The sequence below is a fragment of the Myxine glutinosa genome, chromosome 10 (genome assembly GCF_964187855.1).
Source record: "Myxine glutinosa chromosome 10, kmMyxGlut1.1, whole genome shotgun sequence".
Lineage (NCBI taxonomy): Eukaryota > Metazoa > Chordata > Myxini > Myxiniformes > Myxinidae > Myxine > Myxine glutinosa.
In genome coordinates, this window is record NC_136270.1 from 96,815,979 (window position 1) to 96,831,026 (window position 15,048).

Sequence of the window (15,048 nt, forward strand, 5' to 3'; positions counted from 1 at the left end):
TGGACATTGAGGAAGTTAGGAGTGGAGGAATGGTTGATCAGCGTAGTGACGGCAATGTACGAGAGAGCGCGCACAGCTGTAAGGACGAAGGACGGGAACAGTGGTGAGTTTGAGGTGAAGGTGGGAGTGCATCAGGGGTCAGTACCAAGTCCACTACAATTTGCATCTGTGATGGAGGTGCTGGCTCGGAATGTAAAGGAGGGTTTACTGTGGGAGTTGTATGCAGATGATCTGGTGCTTATTGCGGAAAGTATGGATGGTCTGAAGGAGAAGATGAACAAATGGAAGGAATGTATGGAGACAAAAGGTCTGAAGGTGCATATCGGAAAAACGAAGGTGATGGCAAGTGGTAAGCATGTGATGAAGTGGAAAGAACTGAGAAGTGGCTGTGTGCCGTGTGCAGGAAGGGTGTCGGAGTGAACTCCATTCAATGTACAATGTGCGCTGAGTGGGTTCATCAAAAATGTAGTGGTTTGAGAGGGTCATTAACCAGTGTGGCAGCGACATTCAAGTGTAACGTGTGCACAGAGGGAGCTGCAGATGGAGGAAATGTTGATTTGGATCTTGGAGACGGCGTGAAGCTGGAAGGTGTGAAAACATTTTGCTACCTCAGAGACATGCTGAATGGAGAAGGTGGATCAGACTCGGCAACGGTTGCTCGAGTGAGATGTGCATGGAAGAAGTTTCAGGAACTGAGTGGCGCGCTGACGAGGAGGGGAGTGTCGATGAAACTGAAGGGAAAGGTGTATGCTGCATGTGTGAGAAGTGTTATGATTTATGGGAGCGAGGCATGGGTAATGAACGTAGAGCAGCAACGAAAGCTGGAAATGCGAATGGTTCGGTAGATGTGTGGAGGATCGTTGAGAGAGAGGAAGACAAATGATGAATTGCGAAAGATGATGGGAATAGAGCCTGTGATGGATGCTGTGAAGAGAAACAGGTTGAGATGGTTTGGTCATGTGTTGACCAAAACATGCGAAATTTGCATTTGTTTATTTAAATTATTCAATGGACTACAAAATGTAAATGTTTCATGATATTTGTTATATTATATTGTAGGAGCTGTGCTCCAACGTAAATCGGAAGAATGGACGCGACAAAAAGCTGGAATTCGTCCGAGTTTCTTTATTGTGTCAAATCAACTCGGGTACTCTGAAAAGCCCGTTTATCGGGCAGCAATATATATACACATTATCCCGGAGCGTTTGCCTGGGAAAGGCGAGACCGGGCGTCCTGGGCGAACCCTGGAAAGGCGAGTCTGGACATGCCCGCGCGTCCTGGACGAGGCCTGGCAAGTCGAGAGCGGGCATGCCCGGGCGTCCTGGACGAGCCCTGGAAAGGCGAGGCTGGGCGTGCCCGGTCGTCCTGGGCGAACCCTGGAAAGGCGAGTCTGGACATGCCCGCGCGTCCTGGACGAGGCCTGGCAAGTCGAGAGCGGGCATGCCCGGGCGTCCTGGACGAGCCCTGGAAAGGCGAGGCTGGGCGTGCCCGGGCGTCCTGTGCGAGCCCGGCATGGTGATCGCTCCGCGTCCTCGGTAGGTGCAGGGCGATTGTGTATACCCAGCGGTAGCCGCTACAATATCACCTTTATCTATCAATATTGTTGAAATGAAGATCAAATAGCTGTATGTTGAAATATGTTGAAAAAGTCAAAACTTTACATGGGGTGCACTGCACTTACTTTTGCACGTGACTGTAGATGCCAAAAAAGACATGTTGGCATTGCATGTCCCCTCTACGCCTCAACCCCCTCTTCCCCCCCCCCCCCTCCCCGTCCACTCCTAGTCATCCCCAAATCTATCTACTACTGCGTCCTAGAGGTAGAATTGATATGTTGAAATAATGAAAATAATAATGATTGTTTTGAATAGATAACTTAGAATAACTGGATGATAAAAGTGGAAACGAATTGAAAGTTTTATTGATGAGTAATTTATCTGGTTACTGGTAGTTTGACAAGTTCGGGTTTGCAGTCTTAGTACCAAAATGTTCTGATTATTATGCTGCATATTCAGAAAACCTGGAGTTTTTCTTTTGGGACTTTGTTCATTTGATTTGAGATAATCTAGTGATTACCTTTTGTTGTTACACCAAAACAACACACAACCCCCTTGACTTTGAAAACCCACTTGGGGTGGGGGAGAAGTTAAATCGCCACAACCTCCATCGTGTGACCCCCCTTCGTCTCCCTGTTAAGTTTGGTTGCAATTGGACAAGTAACAATTGAATGTATCACAGTCAAAAATCGTCAGATAGACAGACACCAAATTGTGTATTTTAATATGATAACCACCCCTCCATCCCCACAGCCATGATGTAGTTACTTCCACATTCCTATTCTTGAAGCTTCAATGTTTGACTGAACTTGCCACTCATGGGCTCTCATTGATGCATTATGATTGCTGAAGCCATGACAATAAAACAACTGGAGTGTGTATTTATGCAAACAAACTGTCATAAGCAACATTATAGAGGTGGTTAACATTCGGGCACTTGTCCCCAAAACCTTATCCCATAGAGTTCAGCTGGGGTACACAGCCTTCCAGCCAAGTTCCCTCGTCACCGCAAACTCTGTCTACATCATCATCATCCACACCTGGCCATGATATGCCTCCTTCTAAAGGTAACGGGTCTTGTCCTTCTGTATGAACCAGTTTAATCCTCCCTCCAATAAATAAATAAATAAATAAATAAATAAATAATCATAATGTAAAGGACTAATCTTGGTTTGATTGATTGAAGAGACCAAACTTCGTTAAAATTAGGGTAAAAATATAAACTAGAACTGCCACTTTACAACTGCGGGCATTGATGACAGGTTTTCTCCGCCTTCCCGCTTTAATACAACCCCGCTTTGATACAACACCACTTTCACATTATTATTTTTTCACACACGCACGCACACACACACACACCCGTACACACACACACACCCCCGTACACACACACACACCCCCGTACACACACAACCCCAACCCCGTACACACACACAACCCCGTACACACACACAACCCCGTACACACACACAACCCCGTACACACACACAAACGCACAACCCCGTACACACACACAACCCCGTACACACACACAACCCCGTACACACGCACAACCCCGTACACACATACATCCCTGTACACACACATCCCCGTACACACACACCCCCGTACACACACACACCCCCCCGTACACACACACACCCCCCCGTGTACACACACACAACCCCAACCCCGTACACACACACAACCCCGTACACACGCACAACCCCGTACACACGCACAACCACGTACACACACACAACCCCGTACACACACACAACCCCGTACACACACACAACCCCGTACACACGCACAACCCCGTACACACATACATCCCTGTACACACACATCCCCGTACACAAACACAACCCCGTACACACACAGACACACACAGACATACACAGACATCCCATACACAGACATCCAATGATGCACACACACACACTCGCATTCCCATACACAGACACCCAACGACACGCACACACACACACACACACCCACCCACATCCCCCCCGCCCCCCACACACCCACATCCCCCCACCCATACACCCACATCCCCCCCCCCCCCCCCACACACACATATAAACATACAAACACATAAACACACACACGCATAAACACACACACACGTCGATCAATGAAGCGGTTCAAGAGATATAATTAAAAAACATTTTCGTTGAATTATTCATCTCTGCCAAACCATGTGATCTATCGCAAATTCCAAGAGGTCGTTTTAGCAGACTGATATGGTGAAGACATCTGTGAAGTTTCCATTCGATATGATCAAAAATGAGGGAGGAGCTAGGTTTTAAATGTTTATGCTTCAAAACGTCATAGCTCTGAAACCATGTGACTTATGACGTCATGCTCGCTGACCTTTTTGTTCGTCATGGGTATGCGATTCTGCCTGCAAAGTTTAGCCTTGATCTGTTCAGTCGTTTCGGAGAAAATGGGTTTTTAGTGGTTTTTCAGGCTTTTCACTTAAAACAATGTGGCGGCCGAACCACGTGACCTACGATATCATTATTAAAAAATTCTACATCAATTTATACCGAGAAGATGCTCAAGAAATTTCATCCTGATCGGATAAAGTTTTTTACTTGTCGAATTATGACATCATAACGGTGGCACCTATGACATCATCATTCACATGTTATTCTGCATGGAGAGTTCTTTGCAATGAGACAGTCTCAATTATTTCTGTGCAGCGTTTTTGGAGATATAGAGGTGCAAAGTTTTTCGGTTTTTCCAAGATGGCGCCCGTACCACTTGATCTGTGACGTCATAATTACCATTAAAATATTATACAGGCCGAGTCGCTCCGATGGTGAAGATTTCCTGTCAATCGGTCCAATTATTGCAGAGAAAATGAATTTTAAAGGAAATAAATCTGCAAAATAGCAGTGCTGCAAACAGTTACATGGCCTGAGAATATAAAGTCCTGTTCTTCTTCTTCTTCCAGAAATAACGACTTCTAGCTTCCAGACCGTACAACCAATCATGTTACAATTTTAAACATTTATTCCGCTTGATGAGAGCTACATTGCATTAAAATTTCAAGTAGACCAATGCAGCGGTTCAAGAGATAGAAGCTTTTCATGATTTTCCTTCAATGATCTATTGCGGCCAAACCATATGACTTATCGAAACTTCTCAAGTAATGTTTTAACTTACCCACATGGGGAACGTTTGTGTAAAGTTTCCACTCTATCTTTGATAATTACGGAGAAGATAGGATTTTAAGTTTATGCGTAAAAACGTCATAACTCCGAAACCATGTGATGCATGACGTCATAATCACTGAACATTTTGTTTGTCATGGGTATGCGAGTATGCATGCAAAGTTTGGGCTCGATCTGTTCAGCCGTTGCGGAGAAAAAGGGTTTTTAGTGTTTTCACGAAAACAATATGGTGACTGAACCATGTGACGTATGACGTCGAAATTTTTTGCATTCTGAGTTGTTTTTTTAAAACTAAGGTTATGTAAAAAAAAAAAATCATTCGTGGGAGCTATTTGTAAAATATTTGTCGAATTCTAACGTCGTAACGTTAGCACTTTTAATATCCGAAATAAACACATTTTTGGTCCCATTGCAGAGTTCTTTGGAATGAGCGCCGAATCAATTTTTTCCATTGAGCCGTTTGGTGATATAGAGGGGTAAAGCTGAAGGTGTTTTCCAAGATGGCGCCCACACCACGTGACCTATGACGTCATAATTAGCAGTAAAAATTATACGTGCCTAGCCGATCACTTGATGAAAATTTCTTGTCGATCGGACCAACGGTTGCTGAGAACATGAATTTAAAAGTTTTCGGAGGTCAAAAATAGGGCGGAAGAATAATAAGAAAAACTCAGAGGAAAACAAAAGGTATTCCTCTGCAATGTAATTGTATACGAAACCCAATTACTATCAGAAAGGGCTTCGTGCATAAGATGCTGCAAGTAAAAAGTATGAACTTTGAACCTTGACTGCACCTAATGTTTGATTTGATTATTGTTAGAAATAAATTTGATTTGTCTTCAAATTGCAATTGGGAAAGTGTTTTGCTTCATAAATAACATACTTTACCCTTCCAGGTTCTACAACACCTAAAAACATGTCTGCTTGGTTCGACCTCTTCGCTGACCTTGACCCACTGTCCAACCCTGATGCTGTTGGTCAGCCAAACAATGACCAAGACCTCCTAAAGGCCTGAGATTGATTTCAGTCCTGAATGTAAATGGCAGCACTGGTCTGCCATTCAGTAACTTCTTGATAGACATTGGAGCTGCAGCAACTACCTTCTGAGGAATACTCCCAGAAAGAGCTACGAAACCTGTGAAGACTCAGCCAGGTGAAGTCAACCTTCCTCTGCACCTACCTCAAAAGAGGAAGGAAAAAAACATATCAGATTTTGATGAGGAAGCTAAAATCCTCAACTGACGATTCATAACGCATTTATTCTTTAAATAGATAAAATAAAAACACCTTCATATTTATCCCTGAGCTGTAAAGGTGAAAATGGATGACTTTTACCCCCCCACCCCCCCTTTCCCCTCACCGAGACCAACCAACATGGAATAATTTATATTATTTAAATCCAAGTTTTATTGTATGAATCCAATTGGTCAAATCCTATCTTGGAATACTGTACTTCCTCTGTATTTGGAATTTGCACTCAGCATTTCGATTTCATATTAGCTACAGTTAAGACTTTACGGAGCGTTTTAGGATTTTGTCGTAATTGGATTTTAAAGGTGACAATGTTTGAACATCTGAACTGATGCATTACATATTATGAAAATTCAAATGCCATTGCAATGCTGTTAGTTAGCATTTGGTCGAATTAAAGGCTCTTGTTTGAAATAACACCGACTACGGAGACTGCAACCCTCAAAGTAAACAACCACTAAAGAATACTTGAAGCAAGTAAAAATCGATAAAACCTGATTGTTTTAACCGGCTGAGGCCTTCAGTCTTGTGTATTTTTATCCCAAATATTCTTGACATTGTAGTTGACCATAAAAAATAATTGCCATTTTACCCAATACATGATTAATACTGGAGTTCATAGAACACCTTAACCCCGGGAATCTTGAGAAAAGGGACATGGGAAGGGTCTATTCAAAACTTGCTTTGTTTGTGAACTTTGGATAACAGGTCAGATCGAAACCACAACAAACTGATGGGTCAAATGGAACAGTCCAAAGGTGAACCTTCCGCCAACTCTTCTCAGAGAAACCGACTGTTTTGGGAATGATCCTTGGGACTACGTTAGCTCTGTAGTTGCATCGTTAGCACCACCATTTTGTTTGAACCTCGCTGTTACTCTGCCCTCAGAGCACGTGGCAAATTTGATTGGTCAAGATGGTGTCCTTGATGACGTCTTGTTTGTGTTGGATGTCCCTAAAAACAGTAAATTTCCTGTTTGGAATGATTTTCTGACAGAATGAAGCAGTTGCTACACTGTGAGTGCGCATGTGCACTTAAGACGAGAACATATCATTTGCCAAATTCAGAGTCGAAGTACTGCTAAACTTCAGGCCCATGTTCCAATTGGTGTTCTGCAAGTGTTCAAAATAGGTAATTTAATTGAAACAAGAAAGTAATCCGATTGCAGCCCCTCACCAGGACGTGTGTGGTTTTCTCCTTTGGATCCCCAGGGTATTTTGTGTCTTTTGGTCCTCTGTGTCCTCAGGGCCTTGGGTCTTTTGGAGCTCTGTGTCCTCGGGTCTTTTGGTGGGGTCTTTAAGGGTCTAGGGCATCTTTTTGGGTCTTTAGGGGTATTTTGGGTCCTCTGTATCCTCAGGGTATTGGGTATTTTGGGGCTCTGGGTCCGATTGGTCTTTTGGATCTTAAAGGGATTTGGAGTTCTACATGGTGTTTAGGATCTTAAAGGGCTTTAGGGTTCTACAGGGTCTTTAAAGGTATTAGGGTTCTAGAAGGCCTTAAAGGGTCATAGAGTTTGAGTGGGTCTTAGGGGTCTGAAATGGTCTTAGGGTTATAAAGGCTCTAAAGTGTTTTTGGTGTCTTAAAGGGTCTTGGGAAGTATTGGTAGTCCTAAGAGTTTTAAGGGTCTTGGGTTCTTCGTTGTGGCTAACCCCCGCTCTAGCAGGGAAAATGGCCTTAAAATGCATGTTGTTGTTGTTGTGTTGGTTCTTCGTTGTCTAAATGGGTCTCAGGGTCGCGAAGGTTTGAATGGGTCTTTGGGGTCTTCAAAGGTCTTCGGGTTCTAAAGGATCAAATGTAGTTGATACACATTCACGTTCTGTGCAGAAAAACAGACCCAAATGCAGTACCCTCTCCTCTGGCGAGGGTCATTAAGCAAGTTCCTCAACGACTGACCGAACTTCTTAACTCCGCTTTGTGCTGGATAATTATTGATATAGTGATTTTATGTCAGGCCTATTTCAGATATGGGTTAATGATGATTGTGGGAGTTGGAGGAGGTGGGAGGAAGGGGGATTAAATGTAGAATATCCAGCACACTGGCATCTGTATTAAATGGATTGGTATCTTATCACATTGACTCAGGCCATACATTTTATCATGAATTTTTAAATTGCCAATGCGCAAAGGGCAGTGGCCGTGGTTTGGTTAAGCATTGCAACACAGCAAAAGCACATTTATGTACAAGATTGTTAGGAGTGAAAAATGAACTCGATACAAAATTTATTGGAAACTATTTTGTAAAGTATTGCAAAAGAAATAAAGTACCACTTGTCCTGCGTTCCAGGAAAACGTGTACCATTTAATAACCACCCCGCACACACACACACAAAACCACAAACATTCATCATTAATACTGAAAATGCAAAAAGAAAAAGAACATGCATGAGTATCATTGAGAAATGCAAACTTTTGGGCAGCACTGTTAAAAAAAAAATTCTTAGTTTTATAAATCTCAAACAAAGCTGTACTGAAAATGGAAAATTAAAGCATAAAGTTTTCCACAGTGGTGGTGAAAATTCCCAATGGTAATGATCCAAATTCAATTGTTGGAATAAATGTAAGGGGCACCGTTTACCTGTAACAGGACAACAGTTGAAACAACTACAGAATTTTAAAATTTTATTGAAATCATTTCAAAAAAAAAAAATCCTTGTTCAGATATGGTTTGCCTCCTTGCATTGCCACAACAAAACAGGTCATTTTTGTTGTTTAAAGCAAGTCAACTGATGAAAGTTTGACCAGAGTCCAGCTCTGACATATGCAGCATTGCAAAGTTTATCACGCACACCTGAAATTCATGTTGCTTCAGAGGAGAGAATCCAAAATGTGCCAAGGATCAAGATTGCGGCAATAATCAGGGGTCAGCACAGCAAAGGAAGTCCTGGGAAGTCACCGGCGAGCATTTTAGGCCGCTGTGCCACGGCCTGTGCTTTTAGACTCGAGGCCACAGTTCGCTCGCCAGGCCTGATGGTTGCAGGCAGAGCTAATTCAGAGCTGCCACTTGAGCCATCGCTTTGGCAGGACGGGAAGGCAGGAAAGGAGTAAAGTTCATTGGGGGACTTCATTCTGTTGCCCATTGCCCAAGATGGTGCTTTGAGGGTCTCGACTGAAATAAAGGCTGAGTCACTGGTAGGTACAAAGTAGACTTTGCTTTTGTCTGGAGGTAGGAAAGCAGCCATCTTGAGGTTTCCAACACTGCCAAAATGAGAATAAAAAGCAAACTTTTTTTTTTTTTTACATCAACTCCAAGTTGTGGATAAAGTTGCTGAAGTTCGACAAAATAATTATTTAAAAAAAAAAAAGCATGAACTATAATGGCACTTGGTAGAGTGCATACCTCCGCCAGACTGAACAGTTAACATTTTGTATCCCACTGATAGGCCGGATCTGCATCCGGAACTTAACCAAAATTATCTAATCGGCATGTTCTTGCGTCACCTCCCAACTCATCCAACAAGTTTTGTCATAAGCCGTCCACAACCTTTAAAAAAATCCTTTTGGCCCTATCTCTCAATGGTGAAGAATCGCATTAAATTATAGTGTTTGGATCCAGATCTTCACCAAAATCTAATCTATTTGTCCTTGTTACACACCCAACCTGTCCACCAGGTTTCGTCCAAATCTGTCAATATAATATTTTGGGATATCTTTCTCACAGACAGACAAACAAGGGGCAAAAGCATACCCTCCGTACACCTTCGTTGGCAGAGGTAATGAGATACAAAGGGCTTATGTGATGGATTATGAGATGAACTTCGGATTTAAACCTTAATATATTGCATCATTAGTTACGAACAGCAAATGTACCGACAAGTCTACTTTAAACAATTAACTGGCAGGCTTTCTGAGCTTTTTCGTCTGTCCCCAAAGTTATTTAGTCTCACCCCTTTCAACAAGACTAATGTAACATATGCGTCTGTCTGTGTTTGTCGATATAGTTTCACTTTATTTTCTGTCTCTATTATAACGTCTATATATTTTCGCTTTAATTTTTCTTCATTGCAACCGCTTGTCGAATCGATGCAAAGCTTTAAACATATGAAGCACTCCCCATGGAGAAAATGTTATTGCTAATTCTGACATGATAGGTTACATGGTATGGCAGCCATATTGGATTAAAGGAAAAAAGTTGGAATCTCCAAAACTGCTTAACGAAAAAACATGAAACTTGGCAAATGTCATCAACTCTCCGTGGGGTATATAGGGTGATAACGATGATGTCATTGGTTAAGTGGTATTCCAGCCATAAATAATTGGTTGAATTGAAACCTTATCTGAAAAATCAAACTTCATACATCTGATCTACAATCTGATTGTGACAAATTAAATTTATGATGTCATAGGTCACTTGGTCTGGTGGCCATATTGGATTGAAAACAAAACCGTAAAAAATATTCTTCAGAACTGCTTAACATCGAAGTGAAACTTCATACATAATTGACTGGCCATGGGGAATGTATTTTGAAAAGTTCAACATCATATGGTCTGGCAGCCATGTTGGATTTAAGACAAGACCTTTGAAAACCTCTCAAATCACTGAACCAATGCATCAAAAACTTATAAGTATATCATCGACAACCCATGAAGATACAAATGTGATAACTAAAAGGCCATCTATCTTGTGGATTGGTTTGGCAGCCATCTCATCTTGGATTTAAGACAAAACCTTCAAAAACATCTCAAACTGCTGAACCAATGGATCAAAAACTTAAAGAATATCATTGACTATTCATGGGGATACAAAGGTGATAACTAAAAGGCAATCTATCTCATGGTTTGGCAGCCATTTTGGATTGAACCAAAATCTTTTAAAATCTTCTTAAATTGCTGAGCAGATTGAGGTGAAACTTTATATACAATATATGATTGACTATCCATGGGGAATGAAGTTTGATAACGATGACACCATCAGTGATATTGTATGGCAGCCATATTGAGTTGACGCATCAAAAATTTTAATCATCTTCGAAACCGCTGAACCAATCGTAGTGAAACTTCAAATCACAATGAGTCCGATCAAAGCAGGGTTGTATCAACGTTGTGTGGCTTGGGCCCCGGCCATAACTGTTTGCAAATTTTGATGCGGTTTTACCGTTATACCCATATGGGAGATGCATTTGTGGGGAAATTTGATGGAGACGAGTGCCAGATTGATGTCTCCAACCAAATATGAAAACTTCAACAAAACCCACAACCTGTGCAATGTGCATTTGTGGTCGTTACTCCGTAGCCCAATGGGGAGCATTAGGGCACCCGCAACTCGGTCACAAATGTTTCCATAGCTGATAATTTTATACAGGAGGTCACTACCTCTTGTTGTGAAAGAAACCCTCAACCATGACACGAATTAAGAATTCTGTTTGGTAACTGGCACACAATGGCCGACTCATTTTGATCTTAACAACCTCAAGTGAATGCTTGCAGATATATGGAGCAGCCAGTTTAATGCTTCTTCTGAAGGAAGGTGCACTCTGATGCAATTCCCTTTCGTATAATTCGTTTACACCATCTGCAAAGGGCCATGCTGACGGTGTTTACACTGCACTCTTTGATGGCGTTATCTATCGATTAATTAACACCAATACTCAAACTCTCCAAATCGTATATCTACGTCTGGACACCAGTGCATTCAAGTTGATGAGAATCGATCAACTTTGTGTCGTTAAATTTGCTTTTACATTGGAGCTATCACTCTTACTTTATAGGGCATGGTAATCAAAACCCACGTTGATATTCCGTTACCTGACTGCACATTAAAATTGGTTACAGCAGGTTTCGGATTTTTAAATAACTCACAATGTCGATCGACATATGAACATTAAATTTAACACAAAATGAAAAAAAAATTGAAAATGAGGTTTGCTTTCCTGCTGTGACCTCTCTTGGGCTGGCCATATGTGATGCTGATGTAATCTGGAAATGGAAGTAAAGGCGTTTTGAAGGAACGAGTGATGGATAGTCATCCAGAGTACGCACAAATCCAAAATGGAGGTGTTGAACTACGCTTGCTTTCCATCCAATAACCCAATTCCATCAAATCAATCACTACACTTTAAATATAGCCCATTATAGTTGAATCCAGCCAAATGGAATATTTTTAAAGTAATAGGAGAATCTGAGTGAATACAGGGAGTTGTGAGCAGTTTTTAATATGAGTTATGTGGAGCTGGTGGAGATTACGGAGGAGGTGCGGGCAGCATTGTAGACGACGAAGGGAAGAGCACCTGTCATTGATGACATGATAATTGTTGCAGGAGAAGTTGGAGTCAGGTGGACGAAGAGGTTGTTAAATGTATGTATGAGAGAGGGTTTAATTCCGGATGATTGGAGGACAGGGTTATGGAAGGGGAAGGGGGATGTTCAAGATCCAGGGAAGTACAGGGGTTCATGGGCTGAAGATGAGTATGAAGAAGATTGAGGTGATGTGGGTCAGGCATCAGAGGAAAGAAATGAATATCAGGTTATAGGGGAAGAAGATGAGACAGCTAAATAGGTTTGAGTATCTGAGAGGGGGTGGAGGGAACAGTGGGAAATTCCAGTGGAGGATTCAGAACTGAGGAGGATTCAGGTGGGTGTGAATGCGTGGATGAGGCTGGAGGCAGACATAAATATATCAAGGAGATTGAAAGGAAAGGTTCTGATGTGGGTAATGCTGGCCTACTTTTACGGTCTAGAGATAGTGGCGTGACAGAAAGACAACAAGGTTTGTGAGAACAACTGGGTCGGGAGGATTGTGGGAGTTAAGAGGGTGGATAGAAGGAGAATGGACAAACTGAGGGAGGTGTGTAGATGAGCTTGATGGGGAGATTGATGAAATTGAAGATGAAATGGGCTGGACATTTGGTGTGGATGGGGGAAGAAAGAATGGCAAAGAGAGCGGAAATGTTGAGGGAACAAGGAAGGAGGAAAAGAGGTAGACCACGGTTGAGATGGGAGGATTGTGTGAGGACGGATATCAGTAAGTTTGGGATGGTTGGAAAGTGGAGAGTTGGTGGAGGAGTATCGTGGTCAAGGCAGGGCAGAAGCTTGGTACCATTGGGTCTCGCCTCTTGTAAAGGGAAGAGGAGGAGGAGAAGAAGAAGACGAATAGTTGCTGTGTGGTGGAAAATGTTACGCCTTAATCACGGTTTATTGCAATGAGCTCAACACCAAATACGTTTGTTGAAGCATATCCACTCCAGGCTCGTCACTTGGCCTTTAATTCCCATTGAAAATAAGAACAGGTATGAAATGTGACATTCAACCACCTTCCTACAATTTGTACAGGCCAAACGATAAAGCTAGTGGAATGCTATCATTGGGAAACCGGTCATAACTATCTGTATATTGACACAAACACTTCCAGTGATTTTAGCAGATTCCATATGACTGCATCAGTTTGAAAAAAAACAATAAGCTGTGGTTCGAGTAAACAATTCGGTGAATCTGGGGAAATAAGTGCCTGCTTCAAGCCTCCATCTTGGCTATTCCCCACATAGATGTCTGTTCATCGCCATTTGTCATCACGGCTTGATCTATTACATCGGCATCAATGTTTTTCCAGCAACCAAATGTTTTCAATTTTTGTTAAATTTAATGTTTGTATGTCCATCATGAGCATACAAATTAGTCATTGGAATATTTTGGCCTAAAGCCAATTTGAATATACAGCAAAGTGAAAGGACACATGTTTGAATTGCCATAGGTTTATAGAGTAGAAGTGATAGCTCCAATCGTTTCATCCGAATCTGTAACAAAAAATTAATTAATTAAGTCAATAATGGAATAATTAAATAAGTAATCGATTAATTGATTAATTGATTAATCAAAAATAGCCTTTATAGTCAAATCACTTGGTCATTGTCATGTCCAAATATCAGCTTCGTAGCTCAAAAGGTGCCCGAGATATTGCCCAGATGAGAAGGGAAATAAATAAGTACTTAATCGATAATAATTAAGTAACTAATCAATTAATTGAATAATCAAAAATAGCCTTTATAGTCAAATCACTTTGTCATTGGCATGTCCAAATATCAGCTTCCTAACTCAAAAGGTGCCTGAGATAATGCCCAGAAGAGAAAGGAAATAATTAAGTACTTAATTAATCGATAATAATTAAGTAACTAATCAATTAATTGATTAATCAAAAAACAAAAAATACAGTTTGTGCCAAGTACTTGCTCACTATTGTGCCAAAATTTCAGCTCCCTAGCTCAAATGATGGCTGAGATATCGCCTGGACAAACAAACAAGAAAACAAACAAACAAACAAACAAGAAACCGGAGTGAAAACTGAGTACTCCCTTTCAGCGTGCATCATTTCCGAGCCCCCTTCGGTGCCCGGCAATGACGCCATGCAGCGCCTGGAGATGGCATAAGAAAGGAGGTGTACAACAAACAAACAAACAAGAAACCGGAGTGAAGAATGAGTACTCCTTTTCAGCGCGAGTCATTGCCGAGCCCCCTTCGGTGCCCGACAATGATGTTATGCAGCACTTGGGGATGGCATAGGAAAGGAGCGGTGTACAAAAACTTGTAATAGGCGTCCACAACCATCCTTAACCACGGTGTTGCATGCCGGTGAGGACCCTCACTGTTTTCTTTCTGCCATTGTTTATGTACACCGCTCCTTTCCTATTCCATCTCCAGGCGATGCATGACGTCATTGCCGGGCACCGAAGGGGGCCCTGCAATGACGCGCGCTGAAAAGGAGTACTCGTTCTTCACTCAGGTTGTTTTCTTGTTTTAAATCTATCAATTAATAGATTAATTATTTATTGAATAATCAATTAAATATATGTATATTTATTTATTTCGATTAATTAATCATCTTACCATAATTCACCAAATGTCCGTCTGTCTGTCTGTTCAAAGGTACCGTAAAAACTGCTGAACCGATCGCAAAGATATTTTGGGTGGGTAATCCTGAGACTCCTGGGAGTAAAATAGGCGATTTAGTTTTCCCAATTTCAGCTTTGGTCTCCAGCATTCTCAGGTTTTGACTCCCGCATAACATTCGCGTTCGCATAACGTTCATTGTGACGATGTTGTGACTATGTATGTGTTCACGGTAGTGTTTGACGTGACGGTGTGAACGTAAT

At 41.8% G+C, this 15,048-nt stretch overlaps 2 protein-coding genes across 9 annotated transcripts in view; one reads left to right on the top strand and one right to left on the bottom strand.

Moving 5' to 3' along the window:
• LOC137433933 (islet cell autoantigen 1) overlaps nt 1–6,383 on the top strand; it is a 64,404-nt gene extending 58,021 nt beyond the window's left edge. The window contains exons 12-14 of one of the 4 annotated variants that reach the window (XR_013624788.1): nt 404–588; nt 2,519–2,623; nt 5,614–6,383. Coding sequence is in view for 3 of the 4 variants with exons in the window: in XM_068126430.2 (XP_067982531.2) it covers nt 529–633; nt 2,519–2,623; nt 5,614–5,732 (329 nt within the window). In the remaining variant the exon portion in view is untranslated. Of the gene's footprint in view, nt 1–403; nt 634–2,518; nt 2,624–5,613 lie in introns of all 4 variants that reach the window. The other 3 variants (XM_068126430.2, XM_068126431.2, XM_068126432.2) reach the window with 3 other exon arrangements.
• Nucleotides 1–15,048, bottom strand: part of LOC137433934 (glucocorticoid-induced transcript 1 protein) — a 261,907-nt gene that overhangs the window by 25,365 nt on the left and 221,494 nt on the right. For 4 of the 5 annotated variants that reach the window (XM_068126435.2, XM_078785921.1, XM_078785922.1 and 1 more), the window contains one exon: nt 8,174–9,163. The exons of the other annotated variant lie outside the window; for it this stretch is intronic. In XM_068126435.2, coding sequence (XP_067982536.2) covers nt 8,830–9,163 — 334 coding nt within the window. In that variant the 3' untranslated portion in view covers nt 8,174–8,829. Of the gene's footprint in view, nt 1–8,173; nt 9,164–15,048 lie in introns of those variants that run through there. 5 annotated transcript variants of the gene reach the window in all.